General features: G+C 42.7%; 1 protein-coding gene across 6 annotated transcripts in view; it reads right to left on the bottom strand.

Annotated features, from left to right (window-relative positions):
- Positions 1-27277, bottom strand: part of LOC115160642 (histone deacetylase 4-like) — a 260839-nt gene that overhangs the window by 215594 nt on the left and 17968 nt on the right. For 5 of the 6 annotated variants that reach the window (XM_029710865.1, XM_029710864.1, XM_029710868.1 and 2 more), the window contains one exon: positions 26685-26917. In XM_029710865.1, coding sequence (XP_029566725.1) covers positions 26685-26706 — 22 coding nt within the window. In that variant the 5' untranslated portion in view covers positions 26707-26917. Of the gene's footprint in view, positions 1-6506; positions 6625-26684; positions 26918-27277 lie in introns of those variants that run through there. The other variant, XM_029710869.1, reaches the window with a different exon arrangement.

Here is a 27277-nt window from a genome sequence, read left to right as displayed (position 1 = left end):
TTCACATAATCACTAGTTAACTACACATGGTTGATGATATTACTAGCTTAACTAGCTTGTCCTGCGTTGGATATACTCAATGCAGTGCTTGTTAATTTATCATCGAATCACAGCCTACTTCGCCAAACAGGGGATGATTTAATAAACGCAAATTTGCAAAAAAAGCACAATCGTTGCACAAATGTACCTAACCATGAACATCAATGCCTTTTTTATAATCAATACACAGAAGTATATTTTTTAAACCTGCATATTTAGTTAAAAGAAATTCATGTTAGCAGGCAATATTAACCATGGAAATTGAGTCACTTCTCCTGTGTCACTTCTCCTTAACTAGGCAGGTCAGTTAAGAACAAATTGTTATTTTCAATGATGGCCTAGGAACAGTGGGTTAACTGCCTTGTTCAGGGGCAGAACAACAGATTTTTACCTTGTCAGCTTGGGGATTCAATCTTGCAACCTTTTGGTTACTCGTCCAACGCTCTAACTGCTAGGCTACCTGCCACCCCAACATTTGACCATATTAATGACCAAAGGCTCGTATTTCTGTGTGTTTATTATAATTAAGTCTATGATTTGATATTTGATAGAGCAGTCTGACTGAGCAGTGGTAGGCAGTAGCAGGCTCGTAAGCATTCATTCAAACTTTACTGCGTTTGCCAGCAGCTCTTAGCAATGCTTGAATCACAGCTCTGTTTATGACTGGATGCAATGTTCAGACATTCACAGAAGTATCTACAGCATAACACAATCATCCAAACTGGAAAAATGTAGGCTACATTTGTTCTAGCGCTAACTGAGGAAAGATTGACTTAACACAAGCGGACATATTTGTATAACTCTCTCTGACAAACTACCGTAATTTCCGGACTATTGAGTGCACCTGAATATAAGCCGCACCCACTGAATTAAAAAATATATATTATTTTGAACATAAATAAGCCGCACGTCTATAAGCAGCAACACCTCGGCCGTCTGCTCTCTGTATGTTTACCCAGTCTTCGAGCTCATTTTCTAGTTCGGGCCATTGCTTTTCTTCCCTCTGAAAGCTTTAGTTGTCTTTTTGCACTGAGTGAATTCCTCACGCTGCTGTTTCCAACGTCTTATCATCGACTCATTAAGACCAAGCTCCCGTGCAGCAGCTCTATTTCCTTTTCCAACAGCCAGATCAATCGCCTTCAACTTGAAAGCTGCATCATATGCATTTCTCCGTGTCTTTGCCATGATGAGGGTGACAAAATGACTACCGTAATCAGAATGATGGGAAGTTTGAGAGTGCTCGATTTAATCTAAACAGTAAACAAAAAAGTTGTTGACCTTAACCCGTTCGGCAATTTCATTGGTCTAATGAAAGCTTCATGCCTCCAAAAAACTGAGCACGTCACAGATTGTGTTTTTTTGGAGGAAAAAAATTTGAAAGCGGGAAAAATCCATATATTAGCCGCGTCATTGTTTAAGCCGCAAGGTTCAAAGCGTGGGAAAAAAGTTGCGGCTTATAGTCCGGAAATTACTGTACAATATGAATTAGCTAATAGAAATGACTATTTATAATTAATCACATCAGGGGTGAGCTCACCATTGATCAAAATAATTGAGTAAAACACTCTCTAGAAATCGAAAGTAATCCGAAGATGGGTAGTTTCAGCTCGCTGCCAAGCTTTTTTTCCCACACAGAAACGAAAGATAAGAGGAGACAAGATGAGTTTGGTCTGTTTATAGTATGCATGTTCAGGGTGGGGGGGGGGGTGTCGTCTACCATCGTTCACATCCCACCATTCATTTCCGGAAGTCCTCAAAAAATGAGTGAACCCTTACTCACCTCATTTTGTTACACACATAATATGTGCCCATTACAATCTATGCAAGAATCGGAATGCATGATTTGTCACCCTAATTGAAATCATGTGAATAAAACAGTAAATATATAAATAATTACCACACAAAACATTTTCTGATAGTGATTTATTGATACAAGGAGCGCGTGCCCGGCAGTCAATCACGTAACCTCTAACTCCCACTCTGAGCCATTCAGTGTTGTTGTTTATGTTATGGTCAATCACTTCCGGTTTGGAGCGAGCAGTCGCACTACGCTTCACTCCACAGGTAATATTACACTTCACTACATTACAACGGTTTGATTTGTTTGATCTGAGCAATTTTTTCTTAGCTAGCCACATAACCGTCTTTGTATCAAAGATAATCGTGTAGCTTAGAGTAATTATCGAAGTTAGCTATCTTCGTCCTCCTAACGTAGTCATCACTGCTAGCTAGCTAGTCAACACTGCTAGCTAGCCAACCAGCCAACTTCCACCGACTAGCAGCACTGTAGAATCTATTACATTACAACGGAACGACTTGACTAGTGTAGTGTTAGTGAGCCAGCTACATAGTTGTCTTTGCTGTCTTTGCATCTAAGATAATTGTGTAGTTTAGAGTAATTATTAGTAACTAGCCAGCCGCGACGCGACGCCAGACTTAGTCAACACACCTAGTCTTCATTAACCCACTGCTAGCTAGCTAGCCAACCGTTACCGACTAGCAGCGCTGTAGACACTAATACTTTACAACGGAACGACTTGATTAGTGTAGTGTTAGTGAGCCAGCTACATAGTTGTCTTTGCTGTCTTTGCATCTAAGATAATTGTGTAGTTTAGAGTAATTATTAGTAACTGGCCAGCCGCGACGCCAGACGTAGTCAACACACCTAGTCATCATTAACCCACTGCTAGCTAGCTAGCCAACAGCTAGCCAACCATTACCGACTAGCAGCGCTGTAGATACTAATACTTTACAACGGAACGATTTGACTAGTGCAGTGTTGGCTAGCTAGCTACATAGTTGTCTTTGTCATAGCTTGATAATTGTGTAGTTTAGTAATTACCGAGGTTAGCTAGCCAGCTGTTGCCGTCCCCGCGACGCCATTTTTTCCAAACCCAGCCAACTATTACCGACGAGTAACACTGTAGAAACTAAATACATTACAAAGGAACGTCTTGATTAGTGTTATGTTAGCTAGCTACAAAGTTGCTTTTGTATCATGACAAGGTGTAGTACTGAAACTATCGAGGTCACCTAGCCAGCTACACCTAGCCAGCTACACGTTCAAACAAAGTCAACAACGCAGCCACTGCTAGCTAGCCTACTCCACCAGCCAGCAGTACTGTGTCATTTTAGTCAATAAGATTTTTTTGCAACGTAAGCTTAACTTTCTGAACATTCGAGACGTGTAGTCCACTTGTCATTCCAATCTCCTTTGCATTAGCGTAGCCTCTTCTGTAGCTTGTCAACTATGTGTCTGTCTATCCCTGTTCTCTCCCCTCTGCACAGGCCATACAAACGCTCCACACCGCGTGGCCGCTGCCACTCTAACCTGGTGGTCCCAGCGCGCACGACCCACGTGGAGTTCCAGGTCTCCGGCAGCCTCTGGAACTGCCAGTCTGCGGCCAACAAGGCTGAGTTCATCTCAGCCTATGCTACCCTCCAGTCCCTAGACTTCCTGGCGCTGACGGAAACATGGATCTCCACAGATAACACTGCTACTCCTACTGCTCTCTCCTCGTCTGCCCACGTGTTCTCGCATACCCCTAGACCATCGAGCCAGCGGGGTGGTGGCACTGGAATCCTCATCTCTCCCAAGTGGACATTCTCTCTTTCTCCCCTGACCCATCTGTCTATCTCCTCATTTGAATACCATGCTGTCACAGTTACCAGCCCTTTCAAGCTTAACATCCTCGTCATTTATCGCCCTCCAGGTTCCCTTGGAGAGTTCATCAATGAGCTTGACGCCTTGATAAGTTCCTTTCCTGAGGATGGCTCACCTCTCACAGTTCTGGGTGACTTTAACCTCCCCACGTCTACCTTCGACTCATTCCTCTCTGCCTCCTTCTTTCCACTCCTCTCCTCTTTTGACCTCACCCTCTCACCTTCCCCCCCTACTCACAAGGCAGGCAATACGCTTGACCTCATCTTTACTAGATGCTGTTCTTCCACTAATCTCATTGCAACTCCCCTCCAAGTCTCCGACCACTACCTTGTATCCTTTTCCCTCTCGCTCTCATCAAAAACTTCTCACTCTGCCCCTACTCGGATGGTATTGCGCCGTCCCAACCTTCGCTCTCTCTCTCCCGCTACTCTCTCCTCTTCCATCCTATCATCTCTTCCCTCTGCTCAAACCTTCTCCAACCTATCTCCTGATTCTGCCTCCTCAACCCTCCTCTCCTCCCTCTCTGCATCCTTTGATTTTCTCTGTCCCCTATCCTCCAGGCCGGCTCGGTCCTCCCCTCCTGCTCCGTGGCTCGACTCACTGCGAGCTCACAGAACAGGGCTCCGGGCAGCCGAGCGGAAATGGAGGAAAACTCGCCTCCCTGCGGACCTGGCATCCTTTCACTCCCTCATCTCTACATTTTCCTCTTCTGTCTCTGCTGCTAAAGCCACTTTCTACCACTCTAAATTCCAAGCATCTGCCTCTAACCCTAGGAAGCTTTTTGCTACCTTCTCCTCCCTCCTGAATCCTCCTCCCCCTCCCCCCCCCTCCTCCCTCACTGTGGATGACTTCGTCAACCATTTTGAAAAGAAGGTTGACGACATCCGATCCTCGTTTGCTAAGTCAAGCGACACCGCTGGTCCTGTTCACACTGCCCTACCCTGTGCTTTGACCTCTTTCTCCCCTCTCTCTCCAGATGAAATCTCGCGTCTTGTGACGGCCGGCCGCCCAACAACCTGCCCACTTGACCCTATCCCCTCCTCTCTTCTCCAGACCATTTCCGGAGACCTTCTCCCCTACCTCACCTCGCTCATCAACTCATCCTTGACCGCTGGCTACGTCCCTTCCATCTTCAAGAGAGCGAGAGTTGCACCCCTTCTGAAAAAACCTACACTCGATCCCTCCGATGTCAACAACTACAGACCAGTATCCCTTCTTTCTTTTCTCTCCAAAACTCTTGAACGTGCCGTCCTTGGCCAGCTCTCCTGCTATCTCTCTCAGAACGACCTTCTTGATCCTAATCAGTCAGGTTTCAAGACTGGGCATTCAACTGAGACTGCTCTTCTCTGTGTCACGGAGGCTGCTAACTCTCTCTCCTCTGCGCTCATCCTTCTAGACCTATCTGCTGCCTTTGATACTGTGAACCATCAGATCCTCCTCTCCACCCTCTCCGAGCTGGGCATCTCCGGCGCGGCCCAGGCTTGGATTGCTTCCTACCTGACAGGTCGCTCCTACCAGGTGGCGTGGCGAGAATCTGTCTCCGCACCACGTGCTCTCACCACTGGTGTCCCCCAGGGCTCTGTTCTAGGCCCTCTCCTATTCTCGCTATACACCAAGTCACTTGGCTCTGTCATATCCTCACACGGTCTCTCCTATCATTGCTATGCAGACGACACACAATTAATCTTCTCCTTTCCCCCTTCTGACAACCAGGTGGCGAATCGCATCTCTGCATGTCTGGCAAACATATCAGTGTGGATGACGGATCACCACCTCAAGCTGAACCTCGGCAAGACGGAGCTGATCTTCCTCCCGGGGAAGGACTGCCCGTTCCACGATCTCGCCATCACGGTTGACAACTCCCTTGTGTCCTCCTCCCAGAGTGCTAAGAACCTTGGCGTGATCCTGGACAACACCCTGTCGTTCTCCACTAACATCAAGGCGGTGACCCGATCCTGTAGGTTCATGCTCTACAACATTCGCAGAGTACGACCCTGCCTCACACAGGAAGCGGCGCAGGTCCTAATCCAGGCACTTGTCATCTCCCGTCTGGATTACTGCAACTCGCTGTTGGCTGGGCTCCCTGCCTGTGCCATCAAACCCCTACAACTCATCCAGAACGCCGCAGCCCGTCTGGTGTTCAACCTTCCCAAGTTCTCTCACGTCACCCCGCTCCTCCGCTCTCTCCACTGGCTTCCAGTTCAAGCTCGCATCCGCTACAAGACCATGGTGCTTGCCTACGGAGCTGTGAGGGGAACGGCACCTCCGTACCTTCAGGCTCTGATCAGGCCCTACACCCAAACAAGGGCACTGCGTTCATCCACCTCTGGCCTGCTCGCCTCCCTACCTCTGAAGAAGCACAGTTCCCGCTCAGCCCAGTCAAAACTGTTCGCTGCTCTGGCACCCCAATGGTGGAACAAGCTCCCTCACGATGCCAGGACAGCGGAGTCAATCACCACCTTCCGGAGACACCTGAAACCCCACCTCTTTAAGGAATACCTGGGATAGGATAAAGTAATCCTTCTAACCCCCCCCCCTTTAAAAGATTTAGATGCACTATTGTAAAGTGGTTGTTCTACTGGATATTATAGGTGAATGCACCAATTTGTAAGTCGCTCTGGATAAGAGCGTCTGCTAAATGACTTAAATGTAAATGTTAATGTATGTAGCTAGTGGGCTAAGCTGTAGCATTAGCAATGTCTTTCAAATGTGGAAATTCTGGAGATTTTTTTACAATTCTGCCAATGAGTCTGATTATGACAGTCAGGAATCAGATTCTGACAGTGAGGTGCTGCCCCCCAACCTTGTAGCCATTGAGAACCTTGAATCTGAGGATCCCTTGTCCACTGACGAAGACCCAGGTCCCTTTGAAGATGCTGGTGGTGATGGAGGCAGACCGACAGTGGATGAAATACAGGAGTTCTGTGGTAGCTGGAAGGCCGCCAGCCATTTCACCCCTCCTGGCCCTGCTGTTTGCTTTGATGAGTCCCAGTCTAGAGTGCAACACCTCTTGCCATTTCCAACTGAGGCAGAGTGCTTCAAGTTGTTTCTGACAGAGGAGCTGGTGGGAGACATAGTAGAGACCAATCGCTATGCCTTGGAGCTACAGGAAAAGAGCCAGGAGTGGGGGTTAAACTCGCTAAATGGGTGACAACCACAATTAGTGAAATGTTTACCTTCCTGGTGACAGTCCTCCTCATGGGGATAGTGAAGAAGAACTCCCTAAGAGAATACTGGAGCACATATCCTATGTTTGCAACTCCCTTCTTTGCCACCCTATTTTCCCAAAAACGCTTTCATGTTCTGCTGCGATGCCTGGATTTCGTCAACAAAGCTACTGCCATCCTAAATTACCCGTTATACAAAATAAGAATTGTTAACAGCTGGCAGTAAAGTGGCATGACAAACGAGACATCCATGTCCTCTCCACTGTCCCTACAGCAACCATGTCAGCCACAGGGAAGGTGGACCACCTGACGGGAGAGAGAAAAATCAAACCAGACTGCATGCTTGACTATAACCTCAAAATGGGGGCAGTGGATAAGGCGGACATGATAAACAGCTTTGTGGAATGCACTCAGAAAATGACCAAGTGGTATAAGAAGATATTTTTCCAGGGTAGCTTCAAAATACAACAAGCCAATACTTATCTGACGCAATTAGCATTGTTTTACAGAGCTAATAGAATAAGCACGATTGAATATAACACTATAAAGGTTATGAAATGAGTAACGTTACCTTGGTTACCACGGTTATAAGGAATACACACAAATATATTATGCTTCATACACACAGTGAGCTACAGTAGAAACGGTATAACATGACATACAGAAACTATTATAATGTAATAAGGCACTTACTTTGATAGAAACGCAGTTTGGATTTGAACCTGGGTGTCTGTAGTGACGCCTCTAGCACTGAGACACTGTGCCTTAGACAGCTGCGCCACTTGGGTGTCGTAAGGCCAGGGAAGCTTCAAAATACAACGAGCCAATACTTAATATTATGCTACAGTAGAAACGACATAACACAACATGCAGAAACTATTATAACGCAATAAGGCACTTACTTTGATAGAAACGCACACATTTCCAAAGTTCTTATTGGTAACGAAAACAACTATGACTGCGATGCAGGCAACAGACGGCAAATGTGGACACGTGTATGCAGGACAGGAGAAGAGCAAATGTCTGCAGATTTGAACTGCACAAACAATTGGGAAGTGTTTGGGGAATTTTGTCTGGGTCAGAAATGTCAAAAAAATTAATTGGTCTGCAAAAGTAAAAATTACTACTTTTATGTGAATGAATGAGGCGGAACACACCTCAATTCAAATTGTTCTTAGAAAATAAAAAAACGTTAGAAAATAATTATAAAATGACAAGTTGAAAACAGCCTATTAATTAAACCACATGCTGCGTGCCTTGGTTTGAGGGCAGCGCGGATTAAATGTACTGTTGCGTAACAATCACATTCTGGAATGAAGAGAACGTTCTAACATCACGTACATAAAAAAAACTCACGCTGGGGCAACCGTTAGAGATATTTGAAACTCACGCATAAAAGGGTTAATACCAAACTTGTTTGCTATCTGTAAATACAAACAAAATTGTTAAATTACGAGCCTAGTTGATTTAGCCAGGGAAAAAGTGAGTAACCTTCCCACTAGCCATGATTGGCTGAGATAATGAATGGGCTGGACATGCCGAGAGATTAGTTCGGATTGGTCTACCATGTAGCGTGTTTCTGTCTATAACATGAGCTGCTCAGTATGTGTAGGTAATGCTTTCTAACACCGCTTTTTTAAATATATTGAGAATAGCTGCAAACGTGTTGGTAATAATCTCCACTTTCTGGAGAACCGAATTCTGGCGTTGGATAAACCAAATGAAATTGTATTGGTCACATAGACATGGTTAGCAGATGTTAACGAGAGTGTAAAAAAATGCTTGTGCTTCTAAAGGTGAAGTCGGAAGTTTACATACACCTTAGCCAAATACATTTAAACTCAGTTTTTCACAATTCCTGACATTTAATCAGAGTAAAATTCCCTGTCTTAGGTCAGTTAGGATCACCACTTCATTTTAAGAATGTGAAATGTCAGAATAATAGTAGAGAGAATGATTTATTTCAGCTTTTATTTATTTCATCACATTCCCAGTGGGTCAGAAGTTTACATACACTTAATTAGTATTTGGTAGCATTGCCTTTAAATTGTTTAACTTGGGTTAAAAACGTTTCGGGTAGCCTTCCACAAGCTTCCCACAATACGTTGGGTGAATTTTGGCACATTCCTCCTGACAGAGCTGGTGTAACTGAGTCAGGTTTGTAGGCCTCCTTGCTCGCACACGCTTTTTCAGTTATGCCCACAAATTTTCCATGGGATTGAGGTCAGGGCTTTGTGATGGCCACTCCAATACCCTGACTTTGTTGTCCTTAAGCCATTTTGTCACAACTTTGGAAGTATGCTTGGGGTCATTGTCCATTTGGAAGACTCATTTGCGACCAAGCTTCAATATATCCACATTATTTTCCTGCCTCCTGATGCCATCTATTTTGTGAAGTGCACCAGTCCCTCCTGCAGCAAAGCACCCCCACAACATAATGCTGCCACCCCTGTGCTTCACGGTTGGGATGGTGCTCTTCGGCTTGCAAGCTTCCCCCTTTTTCCTCCAAACATAATGATGGTCATTATGGCCAAACAGTTATATTTTTGTTTCATCAGACCAGAGGACATTTCTCCAAAAAGTACGATCTTTGTCCCCATTTGCAGATGCAAACCGTAGTCTTTTTTATGGTGATTTTGGAGCAGTGGCTTCTTCTTTGCTGAGCGGCATTTCAGGTTATGTTGATATAGGACTCCTTTTACTGTGGATATAGATACTTTTGTACCTGTTTCCTCCAGCATCTTCACAAGGTCCTTTGCTGTTGTTCTGGGATTGAGTTGAACTTTTCGCGTGATCCCATGGTGTTTATACTTGCGTACTATTGTTTGTACAGACGAACGTGGTACCTTCAGGCATTTGGAAATTGCTCCCAAGGATGAACCAGACTTGTTGAGGTCTACAATTTTCTTTCTGAGGTCTTGGCTGATTTCTTTTGATTTTCCCATGATGTCAAGCAAAGAGGCACTGAGTTTGAAGGTAGGCCTTGAAATACATCCACAGGTACACCTCCAATTGACTCAAATTATTGTCAATTAGCCTATCAGAAGCTTCTAAAGCCATGACATCATTTTCTGGAATTTTCCAAGCTGGTTAAAGGCACAGTCAACTTAGTGTAGGTAAACTTCTGACCCACTGGAATTGTGTTACAGTGAATTATAATTGAAATAATCTGTCTGTAAACATTTGTTGGAAAAATTGTGTCATGCACAAAGTAGATGACCTAACCGACTTGCCAAATCTATAGTTTGTTAACAAGAAATTTGTGGAGTGGTTGAAAAACAAGTTTTAATGACTCTAACTAAGTGTATGTAAACTTCCGACTTAAACTGTAGTTCCGACAGTGCAGTAATATCTAACAAGTAATCTAACAATTCCCCAACAACTACCTTATACACACAAATCTAAAAGGGGTGAATGATTAGCTACATCTTCCAACTAAGGGGATTCATGGCATCTGTGACAGAGGGAGAGAAGCATTCAACCATGCATACGGGAAAGAAAGTTCAGCTAGCTACATTTCAGATATTATACATTTCAAATTTGGTCAGAAAGTATTTTTCATTGCAGGTTAAAGCGTACTGTTAGCTAGCTAGCTAACATTGAACCTAGTTGGTAGCTTTAACTAACTTCAGATTCATGCAGGGTAGTAATGTTATGAGTTGGGATTATGGTTCATTGTTTAGCTAGCTAGCTTGCTAACGGTAGCTAACTCAGTTCTGTACATATGTGGGCAACCGCGGCATTCAAACGAGGCTGCAATGAAAACTAAATGGGACTGTAGCGACTGTGTTGCATCAAAATCCGGGGTGTGAACTAAGTATCGATTAAGCGTTGATTGGCATGGTAATGGACCAATAGTACTGGAAAAAGGTTGAAAAAACTGACCCCGCTGACGCTGTACGTTAAAGTGTGACGGGTCACGACGTAACATACAGCACACATTATTCAACTCATTATGTGCTGTACAGCCACTTTCCATCAGGTGTAGCGCTTCTTTCGCAGATTAAAAACAAGAAATGATCAATGGTAACTGTAATGGTGAGTGTAAAGTTAATTTCTCATGAGTTCATCAATAGTTAATTCAATCAATTGTACATTTTTGGCGTAATCACTGCAAGCCATCATGACTCACAAAAACCTTGACACCCACAGTTTAATTGTGAAGATATATTTCGCGCCGCCCTAAGAACCCTATTCAAGTGATACAAACCTTCAGATAGGTATGTAATTATTTTTTTTTACATTTTAGAGGTGATAAATTGTACAAATCAGGTGAAAAAGCCGCTTCCCCACACAACATATCTCCCCCTTTCAGACAGTGAAGCAAAATAAGCACCAGGGAAAAAAATATCAGAACTCAAATGAAACCTTCCGCAAACTATTTACATAACCAAACTTACAATGGGAAGGAAAGAAAGTCTGGATCCACTCGACCAGAGAGAGAGAGAGAATGTAATAGATAACTTCAGCCAGTATTCATGGACATTTGGAGGTGTTGTATGGGACTGCTGTGTCCAGGTTGACACATAATCCAAGAATAATCCGTAACCTGAGCAAGGTCATGCCAGCGTCCCAGAATGCCATGTCTTGCGCTGTGCCAATAGCACGGCCATAATCAAGCAGTGCCTGTGACCTCAGCGTGTTGAACATATGGGGCGAGACACAATTGGCTTTTCATGGGGAACGCAGCAGGACGCTCGTAAACAACTTTGATTAGTGTATTTAAGAGAGATACGGGTAATTACAGTTTTGAAATGAAACCAGCATTATGGAAAAATGATGTTTTTTGAATGAAATAAACCCATTAATTTATCATCCAGTTTAAAAATATATACATTTGCCAAGGGTGTTGCCAAGATATAGTAATTCAAACGGGTGATGCTCGGTATTGGATTGGCAGCTCAACATATTGTCCTCAACAGTAACATGACTGAGCAGTAACAACTTTGGACATTTGCGTAAGGGTTGCCCAACTCTTGGGCTGTGTTTGTTGGCATGTCTCAACCAAAGCTCATGCTGTTGTTGAATGAGTAAGTTCAACATCCTACAGTGGGTGTGGTTGGAGCTATTGGCTATTACAATTCTAGCATAAGAACACTGGAAATAAGAGAGAGGGTATGATGAATGCCTAAAGCTCGCCTCAACCAAAATCACTTTTTATTTGTCCTCTACGAGTCCCGTTAGGACATCAGAACATCTTTCTTACAGAAATGTGGTTTAAAAAAAACCTTAGGCAATTGAAAACACACTAAACTCAATAATTAATCCTGCAATAAAGTCTCTTTGGGTATGGCACTGTACTGACAACTTCTTCAAACAAAATTCTCATAAAACAATGCTATACAAAAGCAAAAATGAAAGCAAAGAGTGACGCTGGAGAACATTCACTTGAGGATATAATCATCTTGGGCTGCATGTCCCTGTATGACTTCAACAAATGATTCAGTCTATGTGATGCAGCTTAGTAGAGGCTGCCTTCTAGGAAGAATGGGAAAGATGATGGTGCAAGTCTAATTCTCTATCCTGCTATAGCCTTGGTATTGTGAGCCTTGGTATTGGGGCTATATGCAAAGCCACATTGGTTCAATTCGCTGTTTCCTTGTCTCTCCTACTAAAATGCTAAAACCAGAGTCCACTATTCTGAGGGCTCAGACAGATGTTTCAACCTGTAAGGGCTTCATTGTTTGTAGTTAGACAGGTGCTCAGGGGAAAGTACTAGGATAGACCAAATAACATTACTATGACAGGACTATGAGGCCCAAGAAATTAAGAAAGTTTGCCTGCAAAACACCCTGACAATGAAGACCCATTAGCAAAACCCCAAAAAACATGATGCCAACAGGGACAGTTTATAAGTTAAAGAATATTATTCTCTGTTAAAGGATAACTTGTCACTGAACTGTGGAAGTGGGTTTTGGACAAACTCAAAAAAATGTGTAAAATGTGTGAGAAATGTACGTCAACAGGGATCCACGCTAGGGTTAAATACATGTGTAAGACAGATAGGCAGCTAAAAGTGTAATATGGATCGTCTAAAGGAGACCAAAATGCGGCGTGTGAAGTACTCATATTTACTTAATGAAAACACTTTGCAAAATAACAAAACGACCAACAACAGTCCCGTCAGGTACAAACAACAAAACGGAAAACAACCATCCACAAAACCCCATGAAAAACAGGCTGCCTAAGTATGGCTTCCAATCAGACAACGAAAAACACCTGCCTCTGATTGGAAACCATACCCGGCCACAACATAGAAAATACAACATAGAACGACAATCTAGACAACCCACATAGAAAACAGAAAACCCCAAATTCATAGACAAAAACACCCCCCTGTCACGCCCTGACCAATCTACTATGGAAAAATGACCTCATACTAAGGTCAGAACGTGACAAAAAGACTGGAATCCCCAACAAACTACACTGAACAAAAATATAAAACGCAACATGTAAAGTGTTGGTTCCATGTTTCATGAGCTGAAATAAAAGATCCCTACATTTTCCATACGCACTAAGGCTATTTCGCTCCAATTTTGTGAACAAATTTGATTACATTTACATTTACATTTACATCATTTAGCAGACGCTCTTATCCAGAGCGACTTACAAATCCCTGTTAGTGAGCATTTCTCCTTTGCAAAGATAATCCATCAACCTGACAAGTGTGTCATATCAAGACGCTGACTAAATAGCATGATCATTACACAGGTGCACCTTTTGCTGGGGACAATAAAAGGCCACTCTAAAATGTGCAGTTGGCATGCTGACTGCAGGGATGTCCACAAGAGCTGTTGCCTCCAACGTCGTTTTAGGGAATTTGGCAGTACGTCCAACCGGCCTCACAACTGAAGACCACCTGTATGGCGTTGTGTGGGCGAGCGGTTTGCTAATGTCAATGTTGTGAACAGAGTGCCCCATGGTGGCGGTAGGGTTAAGGTATGGGCAGGCATAAGCTGCTGACAAACACAAATGCATTTTATCAATGGCAATTTGAATGCACAGAGATACCGTGACGAGATCCTGAGCCCCATTGTCATGCTATTCATCTGCCTCCATCACCTGATGTTTCAGCATGATAATGCATGGCCCTATGTCGCAAGGATCTGTACACAATTCCCAGAAGCTGAAATTGTCCCAGTTCTTCCATGGCCTGCATACTCAGCAAACATGTCACCCATTGAGCATGTTTGGGATGCTCTGGATCGAAGTGTACGACAGCGTGTTCCAGCTCTTGCCAATATCCAGCAACTTCGCACAGCCATTGAAGAGGAGTGGCACAACATTCTACAGGCCACAATCAACAGCCTGATCAACACTAACCGAAGGAAATGTGTCCCGCTACATGAGGCAAATGGTGGTCACACCAGATACGGACAGGTTTTCTGATCCACGTTCCTAATTGTTTTAAGGTATCTCTATGCCCAGTCATGTGAAAATCCATAGATTGGGCCTAATGAAATGATTTCAATTGACTGATTTCCTTATATGAACTATAACTCAGTAAAATCTTTGAAATTGCTTCATGTTGCTTTTATATTTTGGTAAAAAAAATATATACAGTTGAAGTCGGAAGTTTACATACACTTAGGTTGGAGTCATTAAAACTCGTTTTTCAACCACTCCACAAATTTCTTGTTATCAAACTATAGTTTTGGCAAGTCAGTTAGGACATCTACTTTGTGCATGACACAAGTAATTTTTCCAACAATTGTTTACAGACAGATTATTTCACTTATAATTCACTGTAACACAATTCCAGTGGGTCAAAAGTGTACATACACTAAGTTGACTGTGTCTTTAAACAGCTTGGAAAATTCCAGAAAATGAAGGCATGGCTTTAAAAGCTTCGGATAGGCTAATTGACATAATTTGAGGCAATTGGAGGTGTACCTGTGGATGTATTTCAAGGCCTACCTTCAAATTCAGTGCCTCTTTGCTTGACATCATGGGAAAATAAAAACAATAGCACGCAAGTATAAACACCATGGGACCAGGCAGCCGTCATACCGCTCAGGAAGGAGACTAGATGTACTATTGTAAAGTGGTTGTTCCACTGGATATCATAAGGTGAATGCACCAATTTGTAAGTCGCTCTGGATAAGAGCGTCTGCTAAATGACGTAAATGTAAAAATGTAAATGAGATCTGTCTCCTAGAGATGAACGTACTTTGGTGCAAAAAGTGCAAATCAATCCCAGAACAACAGCAAAGGACCTTGTGAAGATGCTGGAGGAAACAGGTACAAAAGTATCTATATCCACAGTAAAACGAGTCCTTTATCGACATAACCTGAAAGGCCGCTCAGCAAGGAAGAAGCCACTGCTTCAAAACCGCCAAAAAAAGCCAGACTACGGTTTGCAACTGCACATGGGGACAAAGATCATACTTTTTGGAGAAATGTCCTCTGGTCTGATGAAACAAAAATAGAACTGTTTGGCCATAATAAACATCGTTATGTTTGGAGGGAAAAGGGGGAGGCTTGCAAGCCGAAGAACACCATCCCAACCGTGAAGCACGGTGGTGGCAGCATCATGTTGTGGGGGTGCTTTCACAGGAGGAACTGGTGCACTTCACAAAATAGATGGCATCAGGAGGCAGGAAAATTATGTGGATACATTGAAGCAACATCTCAAGACATCAGTTAGGAAGTTAAAGCTTGGTCGCAAATGGGTCTTCCAAATGGACAATGACCCCAAGCACACTTCCAAAGTTGTGGCAAAATGGCTTAAGGACAACAAAGTCAAGGTATTGGAGTGGCCATCACAAAGCCCTGACCTCGATCCTATAGAAAATATGTGGGCAGAACTGAAAAAGCGTGTGCGAGCAAGTAGGCCTACAAACCTGATTCAGTTACACCAGCTCTGTCAGAAGGAATGGGCCAAAATTCACCCAACTTATTGTGGGAAGCTTGTGGAAGGCTACATAAAACGTTTGACCCAAGTTAAACAATTTAAAGGCAATGCTACCAAATACTAATTGAGTGTATGTAAACTTCTGACCCACTGGGAATGTGATGAAAGAAATAAAAGCTGAAATAAATCATTCTCTCTACTATTATTCTGACATTTCACATTCTTAAAATAAAGTGGTGATCAGAACGGCATTTTTACTAGGATTACATTTTAGGAATTGTGAAAAACTGAGTTTAAATGTATTTGGCTAAGGTGTATGTACATTTTTGACTACAACTGTAATAGCAGCATTATTTTGGTTGATTTTGTGGTCTCAAGCCCGTGGGGTTACTAACATTCTTCATCAACAATATGGGCAAAATGTTATGATTGACAATGAAAGAGGTGGGAATGTTGTTCCCTTGTCATATAATTGCAACATTTACTACCAATATAGAATAAAAAATTGATTGTATTTTGGCAATTACATTTCGTGTTTTCGTGTTGCACACACTGCAACAGACTTACCAGTCTCCGAGCCCTACAGGATCTATTGCGATCCAAAATGACACCCTATACCTTATATAGTGCTATGTAGGGAATAGGCTGCCGTTTGGGACACATCTTATTTTTCCAGTGAGGAAGTGGGGATCATTGCAGTCACAGTGGTTGACTACACAGATACTGCAGAGAGCCCAAGAACCTCCTGTTGCTTTCCGATACATGAATCCAAAATAGCTGCCAGCCAAAACAACATTCCCCTCATCTGTGTGGGGCTCAGAAAGAGAGCCTGACAACAACCCACCAGCCTTTTGATTTAAATAAATACATGTGGTATTTACTAACACACACACCTTCCAGCCTTGAGTGTGCAAACTGTGGAAATGTAAGATTATGACACCCTACAAAGCTGGCTCCCGAGTGGCGCAGTGGTCATAGGCACTGCTTGTCAGTGCTAGAGGTGTTATTACAGACCTTGGTTTGATTCCAGGCTGTATCACAACCGGCCTTGATTGGGAGTCCCATAGGGTGGCACACAATTGGCCCGGCGTCATCCGAGTTTGGCTGAGGTAGGCCGTCATTGTAAATAAGAATTTGTTCTTAACTGACTTGCCAAGTTAAAGGTTAAATAAAAAATAAATATAAAAGCACAGAGGGGTGGAGCAGAGATACCATTTCTCCATTTCAGAGTAGTGAGAGGGATTATTGCCTCTGTTTCCAGTGTGAGAAGGCAGCGCCTCGATTAATAAATCCTTAAGACCACTAAATTAGGGGGCCGCCGCTGCTACTATTACTGATGCTGCTTCCATCAGGCTTGGTTTATGTTCCCAAAAGAGGCTTTCCCAAGCAGTCTGGCACGGGGACAGATTTACCGGAGGGGAGGAGCAGACACTCTAGGATGATGATGATAGGTGTCTATATCTATCTGTTTTGTACATGTAATCAAAAGAGAATGACAGTCGATCAGACAGGCAGACGAACAGCTCGACCTCCCCCCTCGTGAGACAACCAGGATCATTGGTGTCAAGTGTTGGTTGGGTGATTCCTGCTGGATCATGGATGCTGAAATGGCTGAAAGTATGTGCTCTCTCAGATCTCATTTCTTTAAGAGGATTAGCAGGCCTGGGGCAGCAGAGGGTGAAACCCAGGGCCCCAGGTCTCCAACCAGATCCATGGTGAGGGGAAATCTCTTTACATCGTTAGATCACAGGATTAGTGGGGCACCACCACCAGAGTCTCGCTCCCTCTCTCTCGGAGTCCATGGGCTAACAGGCCTGCTGATCAGGCAACTCATTTATCAATATTGCGTGGAAACTATTCTAAAATACTACTTACGAACAGAATGTATAATGTTCATACTCATAGAAAATGTGATTTATCAAACAATCCTACGAGCATCACACCCACACCGGTAGAAGATAACCATTGATAAATACCATTTGTTCTCAGCCTCAGTGCTCGTGCACGACCTTGGCTATTTGCATTTAGAAACACCCCTAATTAACCATATATGGTTAAAATCATCACTTTAAAGCCAGTGGGGAATATTCAACACCGTACCATAAAAAACATTGCAGAAAAAAAACATAGCTACAAAGAGAACCATTAAGTTGCTTCAGCAATGAAAAATATACTTCGAATGAGTAGGCAACACTCACCAATAAGCCATCCATCCTCAGTGACCAGTCAATGTTTTGGGGTAAAAAATAACATAGCTACAAAGAGGTCATTAAGTTGACCAGTAAAAATGTTTTCGAAAAAAATAACTGGTAAATGGTATGATAAAGTTTGTTTTGCTGATGGTTCCATCCAAAAAAATTGCTCATCGAGGGCTGTGAGATGCCGATCGGCAAACTCCCGCTGAAAAGTGCCCATTGCCAAAAACCCAAGGGTGGATAACACTTGGATGTGCACCGGAATGGCATGCGTTTGACTTTTTAAAGTTGGTCTTAAACGGTCGCAAAAATTCTATAAGATTGGTTTTGTTTATGAGCTAATCTGTACTTTCTGCAACAACAAAAAAGTCCCACCTGTCTCTGAAAATGCGCTCTCTGTGAAATGCAGCATGTACCAAATCCGCCGAACAAAGCAAGATCAGCCTCTCATTAGATTTCTCATTATCTCAGTCTGTTAATAGTATTTCAACAATGGTTTCACTTTCACACGTACCTCAAATTTAACAAATGACTGTACTTTATATGGATTATTATGGTAACAAATACACTGATGTGGTCAAATTATCTGCCTGCATGAATTCATTTCAGACATTTTCAACATAACATTTCAACTCTCGTTGGCTGGTCCTCGCTTCATACTCGTCGCCAAACCCACTGGCTACAGGTCATCTACAAGTCTCTGCTAGGTAAAGCCCCACCTTATCTCAGCTCACTGGTCACCATAGCAGCACCCACCCATAGCACGCACTCCAGCAGGTATATCTCACTGGTCACCCCCAAAGCCAATTCTTCCTTTGGCCGCCTCTCCTTCCAGTTCTCTGCTGCCAATGACTGGAACGAACTGCAAAAATCTCTGAAGCTGGAGACTCTTACCTCCCTCACTAGCTTTAAGCACCATCTGTCAGAGCACCTCACAGATCACTGCACCTGTACATAGCTCATCTGTAAATAGCCCATCCAACTACCTCATCCCCATACTCTATTTATTTATCTTGCTCCTTTGCACCCCAGGATCTCAACTTCATCCTCTGCAAATCCTACCATTCCAGTGTTTAATTGCTATATTGTAATTACTTTGCCACCATGGCCTATTTATTGCCTTACCTCTCTTATCCTACCTCATTTGCACATGCTGTATATAGATATTCCTACTGTATTATTGTGGCATTGTATTATTGTGGCATGGCATTGTGCGTACCCATGGTCATATGCACACTCTCAATCAAATGTTCATATCAATAAATCTCACATTTTGCGTGGAAATGATTCCATGCATGGTTTACGCACAGATTTGTGCATACGCATGATTGATAAATGAGGCCCCAGGACCAGTGGAAGCAATACAGCCCCATAACTTCAAAGACGCCAAACCCACTGTTGGTTTGCATGGCCAAAGACCTCTGTTTTTGTCTCATCTGACCATAGCACTCGGTTCCAATCCAAGTGTCATTGCCGTTTCGCAAACTCCAGGCGTTTACATTTGTTGGTGGCTTGCTCTCTCTGGCAACCCTTCCAAAGAGCCGATTGGCATGGAGGTTTTTGTCATTCTCCAACTGTGGCCCTTGGATTTTTCTTTCCCTCCTGAACCATCTTCCTCACTGTGTGTGGGGACAAGATACAATTGTCCTCTACCAGGAAAGTTTTTACCCATTGCCTGATTTATGAAGGTCGTGGGCAACCCTATGACGCCCCACTTCTTATGTACCATTTTCACTTTGAAAGAAAACAAGGGGGTTGAGCCCTGAGCAGCTTTGGGCTGGCCTTCTGGGCAAGGTGTGTCTTTGCGCTAACCCCACCTACTCAAATGACCCTGCTGCCCCGGAGCTGGAGAGGAAGTGAAATTCACTTGCAACCGAATGTTACAGCTGCCAGAAACAAACAGAGCAGCAGACAAAGCAAACAAGCATCATTCTTTGATCTTGTATCTAAATCAACTCAACCCCAAAAGAGAAAAAGAAGCGAGAAATAGATTGCTAATCACCAATCCAGGAACCGGATAAACATTGGAATAAATGTTTAAAGGTGGAAGAGTGATGCCGAAATGGCCAACGTTCCCATGGACTTGTAACGTTAAGTGTTGGGTTGTGTTTTTAGCCTGCTAGCCACCTTAGCTGCTAACCTTAGTGTGTTCAGTGTTCAAGCTAACTAACATAGCTACTTAGTTACAAAGCTTGCTAGCTAACATCCTCTGTATTTTGACTGTTTTGTACTCAATAGCATCGTGTAGCTACACTGCATAAACCCCACAAGATGCCCAATGCCTTTATTTCAACTAGCTAACATTGGCTAGCTAAATCTAGATATGCAGACTGTTGACATGATAACTCGATGTGTTTCGTTTGTAGATGATAATACCAGCTAGCTAGGTGGTCGACAGAATTTTCGGCCCAGGACCACTCCTAGCTTTAAAATTCGGTACAGTAACATCACACAAACATGTATTTCTCAGGGAGATACTGGTGGAGACCATCTGATTTTGACAGAACCTGAGTCTGTACAAGCTGTGGTTGTGCAAAACTCAACACTGAAAGAGAGGTAAGAAATGCTGTATGCATTTTCTATTATGCTTTGTGATTCAATAATTATTTTGTTAGTGATTGACCAAAATAGTTACCTATGTTTTCCTATTCAGCACATTTCCTGCCTTTCTACAGCATTGATTCCAACCTAGTGTGAACTACCCACCAGAACGACAATGAATACTCAGCGTAGTCTGTCAAGTAAACAATGACTCATCTGCATGACATGTTGGTGGACTACCATCCTATGACTAGATAAAGTCATAGGATGGTCACATTAGCATACCCCCCCCCCGATTTAGCTGTAGTCAATAAAGAATGACACACTATTCGGTACACACTATTCAACAGCCAGTGAAATAGCAGAGCGGCAAATTCAAAATAACAAAAATTTTATCATTCAAATTTCTCAAACACACAACTATTATATCCCATTTTAAAGATACACTTCTCATTAATCCAACCACATTGTCCGATTTCAAAAAGGCTTTACGGCGAAAGCATAACATTAGATTATGTTAGGACAGCGCCTAAACAAGAAAAACCACACAGCCATTTTCCAAGCAAGGAGAGGCGTCACAAAAACCAGAAATACAGCTAAAATGAATCACTAACCTTTGATGATCTCCATCAGATGACACTCCCAGGACTCAATGTTACACAATACATGTATGTTTTGTTCGATAAAGTTTTAATTTATATCCATGAACCCCATTTTACATTGGCGAGTGATGTTCAGAAAATGTATTGCCTCCAAAACCATCCGGTGAATGAGCAAATCAATTTACAAAAATACTCATCATAAACGTTGATAAAATTTACAACAGTTATTGAAAGAATTATAGATACACTTCTCCTTAATGCAACCGCTGTGTCAGATTTCAAAATAGCTTTACGGCAAAAGCACATTGTTCAATATTCTGAGTACAGAGCTCAGCCATCAAAGCAAGCTATACAGTTACCCGCCAAGTTCTGGAGTCAACTAAACTCAGAAAAAGTATTATAAATCTTCACTTACCTTTGCTGATCTTCGTCGGAATGCACTCCCAGGACTCTCACTTCCACAAGAAATGTTTGTTTTGTTCGATAAACTCCATATTTATGTCCAAATACCTCCGTTTTGTTCGAGCGTTCAGATCACTAATCCAAAGACATAACGTGTGAGCGCAAAACCCGAGACGAAAAGTCAAATAGTTCCATTACCGTTCGTAGAAACATGTCAAATGACGTTTACAATCAATCCTTAGGGACTTTTTAACATAAATCTTCGATAATATTCAAACCGGCCAATAGCGTATTCATTACAGAGGAAAAAGAAGGAACGGCGCACCTGCGTGCCCGCGCAGTAAACAACTCGTTGGTCTCAGGCTTGAGACAGCTCTTATGCTCTTCCCAGTAACAGTAGAAGCATGAAACAAGGTTCTAGACTGTTGACATCTAGTGGAAGCCTTAGGAAGTGCAAAATGACCCCACAGACACTGTAGTTTGGAAAGGCAATAAGTTGAAAAACTACAAACCACTTCCTGGTTGGATTTTTTCTCAGGTTTTTGCCTGCCATATGAGTTCTGTTAAACTCACAGACATCATTCAAACAGTTTTAGAAACTTCAGAGTGTTTCCTATCCAAATCTAATAATATGCATATCCTACCTTCTGGGCCCGAGTAGCAGGCAGTTTAATTTGGGCACGTTAGTCATCTGAATTTCCGAATACTGCCCCATCACCAAGAAGTTAATGGTGCGTATGTTCGCTCTATAATTTACTCATTATATACATATTATGATATCAAAATCAACATTTACTTGACATATGCACAAGATAGTGAATATGACATTGCATTGTACCGTGTATTATTGAAGTAACAATTTATATAATGTTTTCCCACAGTGCCAACAACCCCCACAGACTCAGACTCGTTCCTCCTGTCCCACTTAAGACTTAATCTTCAGGAACATCAGTGCAAAGGGCTTAGTAGAAAACTTTGTTCATAAAGAATGGCAGACACGATACCAGTATTTTGAGTATACTTGAGAAATTAATATACAATTACTATGGCCAGTATATTACTTACCTCCTCTCTCTCAGGTGAGACCATGGCCAGTATATTACCTATACTATATATACAAAATTAGTAGATTCGGCTATTTCAGCCACCGCCATGCAATCTCCATAGACAAACATTGGCAGTAGAATGGCCTTACTAAAGAGCTCAATGACTTTCAACATGACACCGTCATAGGATACCATCTTTCCAACAAGTCAGTTTGTCAAATTTCAGCCCTGCTAGAGCTGCCCCGGTCAACTGTAAGTGCTATTATTGTGAAGTGGAAATGTCTAGGAGCAACAACGGCTCAAACGCGAAGTGGTAGGCCACACAAGCTCACAGCATAGGACCGCCGAGTGCTGAAACACATAGCGCGTAAAAATAGTCTGTCCTCAGTTGCAACACTCACTACCGAGTTCCAAACGGCCTCTGGAAGCAACGTCAGCAGATTACATTTTCGTCGGGCACTTCATGAAATGGGTTTCCATGGCCGGGCAGCCGCACATAAGCCTAAGATCACCATGCACAGTGCCAAGCGTCGGCTGGAATGGTGTAAAGCTCGCCGCTATTGGACTCTGGAGCAGTGGAAACACGTTCTCTGGAGTGATGAATCACGCTTCACCATCTGGCAGTCTGACGGACAAATCTGGGTTTGGCGGATGCCAGGAGAATGCTACCTGCCCGAATACATAGTGCCAACTGTAAAGTTTGGTGGAGGAGGAATAATGGCCTGAGGCTGTTTTTTTATGGTTCGGGCTAGGCCCCTTAGTTCTAGTGAAGAGAAATCTTAACGCTACAGCATATAATGACAGTCTAGACGATTCTGTGCTTCCAACTTTGTGGCAACAGTTTGGGGAAGGCCCATTCCTGTTTCAGCATGACAATGCTCCCGTGCACAAAGCTAGGACCATACAGAAATGCTTTGTCGAGATCAGTGTGGAAGAACTGCACAGAGCCCTGACCTCAACCCCATCGAACACCTTTGGGATGAATTGGAACGCCATCCACTCCAAGCTATCCTGTGCATTATTGGTTGACATTGGGAAAACATGAAAAAAAATGGTTACTTCAATAGTACATGGTACAATGCAAAGTCATATTCCCATATACATCCCACTGTATCCTGTGCATATGGCAAATAAACATTGATTTTGATTTGATAACATAACATTGATGGAATAGGAGGACATTTATAAATTCAACCACCTCATCTTCAATGCTCCCATAGTCCACCAATATGTCATGCAGATTAGCAATTGTTTACTTGATTGACCATGCTGGGTATTCATTCACTCATTCTGGTGGGTAGTTCACACTAGGTAGGAATCAATGCTGTAGATAGGCAGGAAATGTGAACAGGCAAACGTAGATAACTATTTTGGTCGATCACCAACAAAATAATTGTTGAATTAAAAAAGCGTAACCAATCTACCTGAGAAATACAGTGCAATCGGAAAGTATTTAGACCTCTTTACTTTTTCCATACTTTTGTTACGTTACAGCCTTATTCTAAAATGGATTAAATAGTTTTTTTGCTCATCAATCATACACAATACCCCATAATGACAAAGCAAAAACAGGTTTAGAAATTTCTCAAACGTATCAAATAAAAAACTGAAATATTACATTTACATAAGTATTCAGACCCTTTATTCAGTACTTTGTTGAAGCACCTTCGGCAGCAATTATAGCCTCGAGTCTTCTTGGGTATGACGCTACAAGCTTCGCACGCCTGTATTTGAGGAGTTTCTCGCATTCTTCTCTGCAGATCCTCTCAAGCTGTCGGGTTGGATGTGGAGCGTCGCTGCACAGCTATTTTCAGGTCTCTCCATAGATGTTTGATCAAGTCTGAGCTCTGGCTGGGCCACTCAAGGACATTCAGACTTGTCCCGAAGCCACTCCAGCGTTGTCTTGGCTGTGTGCTTACAGTCATTGTCCTGTCCAGTCTGAGGTCCTGAGCTCTCTGGAGCAGGTTTTGATCAAGGATCTCTCTGTACTTTGCTCCGTTCATCTTTCCCTCGATTCTGACTAGTCTCCCAGTCTCTGCTGCAGAAAAACACCCCCACAGCATGATGCTGCCACCATGCTTCACCGAAATTGTTTGGTACACTTCCCCAGACCTGTGCCTTAACACAATCTTGTCTCTGAGCTCTACGGACAATTCTGTTAACCTCATGGCTTGGTATTCGCTCTGACATGCACTGTCAACTGTGGGACCTTATATAGACAGGTGTGCCTTTCCAAATCATGTCCAATCAATTGAATTTATCACAGGTGGACTTCAATCAAGTTGTAGAAACAGCTCACGGATGATCAATGGAAACAGGATGCAACTGATCTCAATTTTGATTCTCATGGCAAAGGGTCTGAATACCTATGTAAATAAGGTATGTTTTTTATTTTCAATACATTTGCAAAAATGTCTAAACCTGTTTTCACTTTGTCATTCTGGGGTATTGTGTGTAGATAGATGAGGATTTTTATTTAATCAATTTTAGAATAAGGCTTTAACGTTACAAAATGTGGGAAAAGTCAAGGGGTCTGAATACTTTCCGAATGCACTGTACATGTTAGGTGTGATGTTACTGTACAATTTTATAGCTAGATGCATTTTTCGGGTTGGTCCTGGGTCGAAAATGCTATCAACCACCTAGCTAGCTACCATTGTCATCTACAAACAAAACACACCATCATGTCAACAACCTGCATATCTAGCTTTAGCTAGCAAAAGTTAGCTAGTTGAAATAAAGGTATTGCCGGGCATCTTGTGGGGTTTATGCAGTGCTGTTACATCATGCTATCATTAGATTCCTTCGAGTGCAAAACAGTCACAGAGTACAGAAGATGTTAGCTAGCTAGCTTGAACATTGAACACACTAAGGTTAGCAGCTAACATAGCTATCAGGCTAAAAACGCAACGCAACACTTACCTAATGTTACCAGTCCATGAGAACTGTGGCCATTTTGGTGTCACTCATCCATCTTTCAAAATTAATTCCAGTGTTTATGGATTGGTGATTTAAAAAAAAAAGTGAACCTTTATTTAACTAGGCAAGTCAGTTAAGAACACATTTTTATTTTTAATGATGGCCTAGGAACAGTGGGTTAACTGCCTTGTCAGCTCGGGGATTCGGTCTTGCAACCTTTCGGTTACTAGTCCAACGCTCTAACCACTTGGCTACCTGCCGCCCCTTAAAGAATGATGCTTGTTGGCTTTGTCTGCTCTGTTTAAGGCAGCTGTAACATTAGGTTGCAAGTGACTTTCACTTCTTCTCCAGCTCCGGGGCAGCAGGGTGATTCGAATAGGCTGGATTAGCGCAAAGACTCACCTTGCCTAGAAGGCCAGCCAAAGGCGGCTAAGGGCTCAACCCCCTTGTCTTCATTCAAAGTGACAACATTACACAAGGAGTGGTGCGGCATAGGGTCGCCACCGACCTGTGGATTCCTGCTTTAAACAGGTTAACTTAAAAAAATAGAATGTTAACGCAGATTTTATTTTGTTCCATTTTTTTATACGAATCTTTAGGGTGCCAATAATTGACGCTTATCTTTTTGAGAATAGTTTTTGTTACTTGTTAAGCAAAATATCTTGCTCTGAGAAATTGTATTAGTATAAAATAATATAATTTTCAAAAAATGTTTGCATAAAATATAGCTCAGTATGTGTATTATTTATTTCATAGTCTTTTTTGCTCATCTTTATCAAGGGTGCCAATAATTTGAGGTGACTGTACATTCCAACATATCAACAGATACATATGTCACATTTTGGCCAGAGAAACACACAACATGCCATACAATCTTTATGTTATGCAGTTAATTCATTCCGTTTAGTGAGAATCCTTCCCAGCTGTCTCTCTAACCATAAGGGATGTCCCCTACAGCAGCCAAAGATCTGACTCCACCTCAGGCGAGGCAAACAAGTTAATTAATGGCAGCTCCTCAAACACCAGAGAGTTGACATAAGGACGCAAGCGATAAAAAAGCAAAATCAATCTAATTCAACTCAAGTGGGAAGAGGTTCAAAAGCGTTTGGTTTGATGTAGCACAAGATTTGATAACCTTGGTCTGCTGGTACTGCAGGGTGTTGTTCTAACCAGGCAGTTTTCCATTGCAAAACATTTTGCTACAGTGTGCACGAATTAACACGACCCAGCACTGGTCAACCAGACAAACTCTTACCTAGGCGACTGTAAGAATCCATTGTCGGGGTACCATTCCTGAGAAGACTGATGAAGAGGATGAGGAAGACGGCCTCAGTACTCCTCTGGGGGGTGTAAGGAGAACACCATCGACTGTCCGGCTGGATGAACACTGCATGGGAGACTATGATGAGGGAGGAGCAGGAGGGAGCGTCTCAAGGGCTCATTCTAGACAACACAGCTTTCAGGTGGTTGCACTCCCATGAATTCAACCTGTCAAGGGCACATTAATACTCGAGTTTAAATGAGGTTAGTCATATGTGGACCAAATATGCTCCCATACAATTCAAAGTTTAAGAAATACTATATAGGCTACTTAACAGTGTACAAAACATTAGGAACACCTTCCTAATTTTGAATTGCACCTCCTTTCGCCGTCAGCCTCGTCAGGGCATGGACTCTACAAGGTGTCAAAAGCTTTCCACAGGGATGCTAGCCCATGCTGACGTGGATTTCACAAGTGACATCAATCAGTGATCATATCTTTCACCTAGATTCACCTGGTCAATCTATGTAATGGAAAGGGCATGTTTTGTACACTGAGCGTATATACTATTTAGAATGTAAAAATGT

The sequence above is a fragment of the Salmo trutta genome, chromosome 24 (assembly GCF_901001165.1).
Source record: "Salmo trutta chromosome 24, fSalTru1.1, whole genome shotgun sequence".
NCBI classification, from domain to species: domain Eukaryota; kingdom Metazoa; phylum Chordata; class Actinopteri; order Salmoniformes; family Salmonidae; genus Salmo; species Salmo trutta.
Note: the sequence above shows the minus strand (reverse complement) of the source record. Positions and strands in the feature narration are given on the sequence as shown.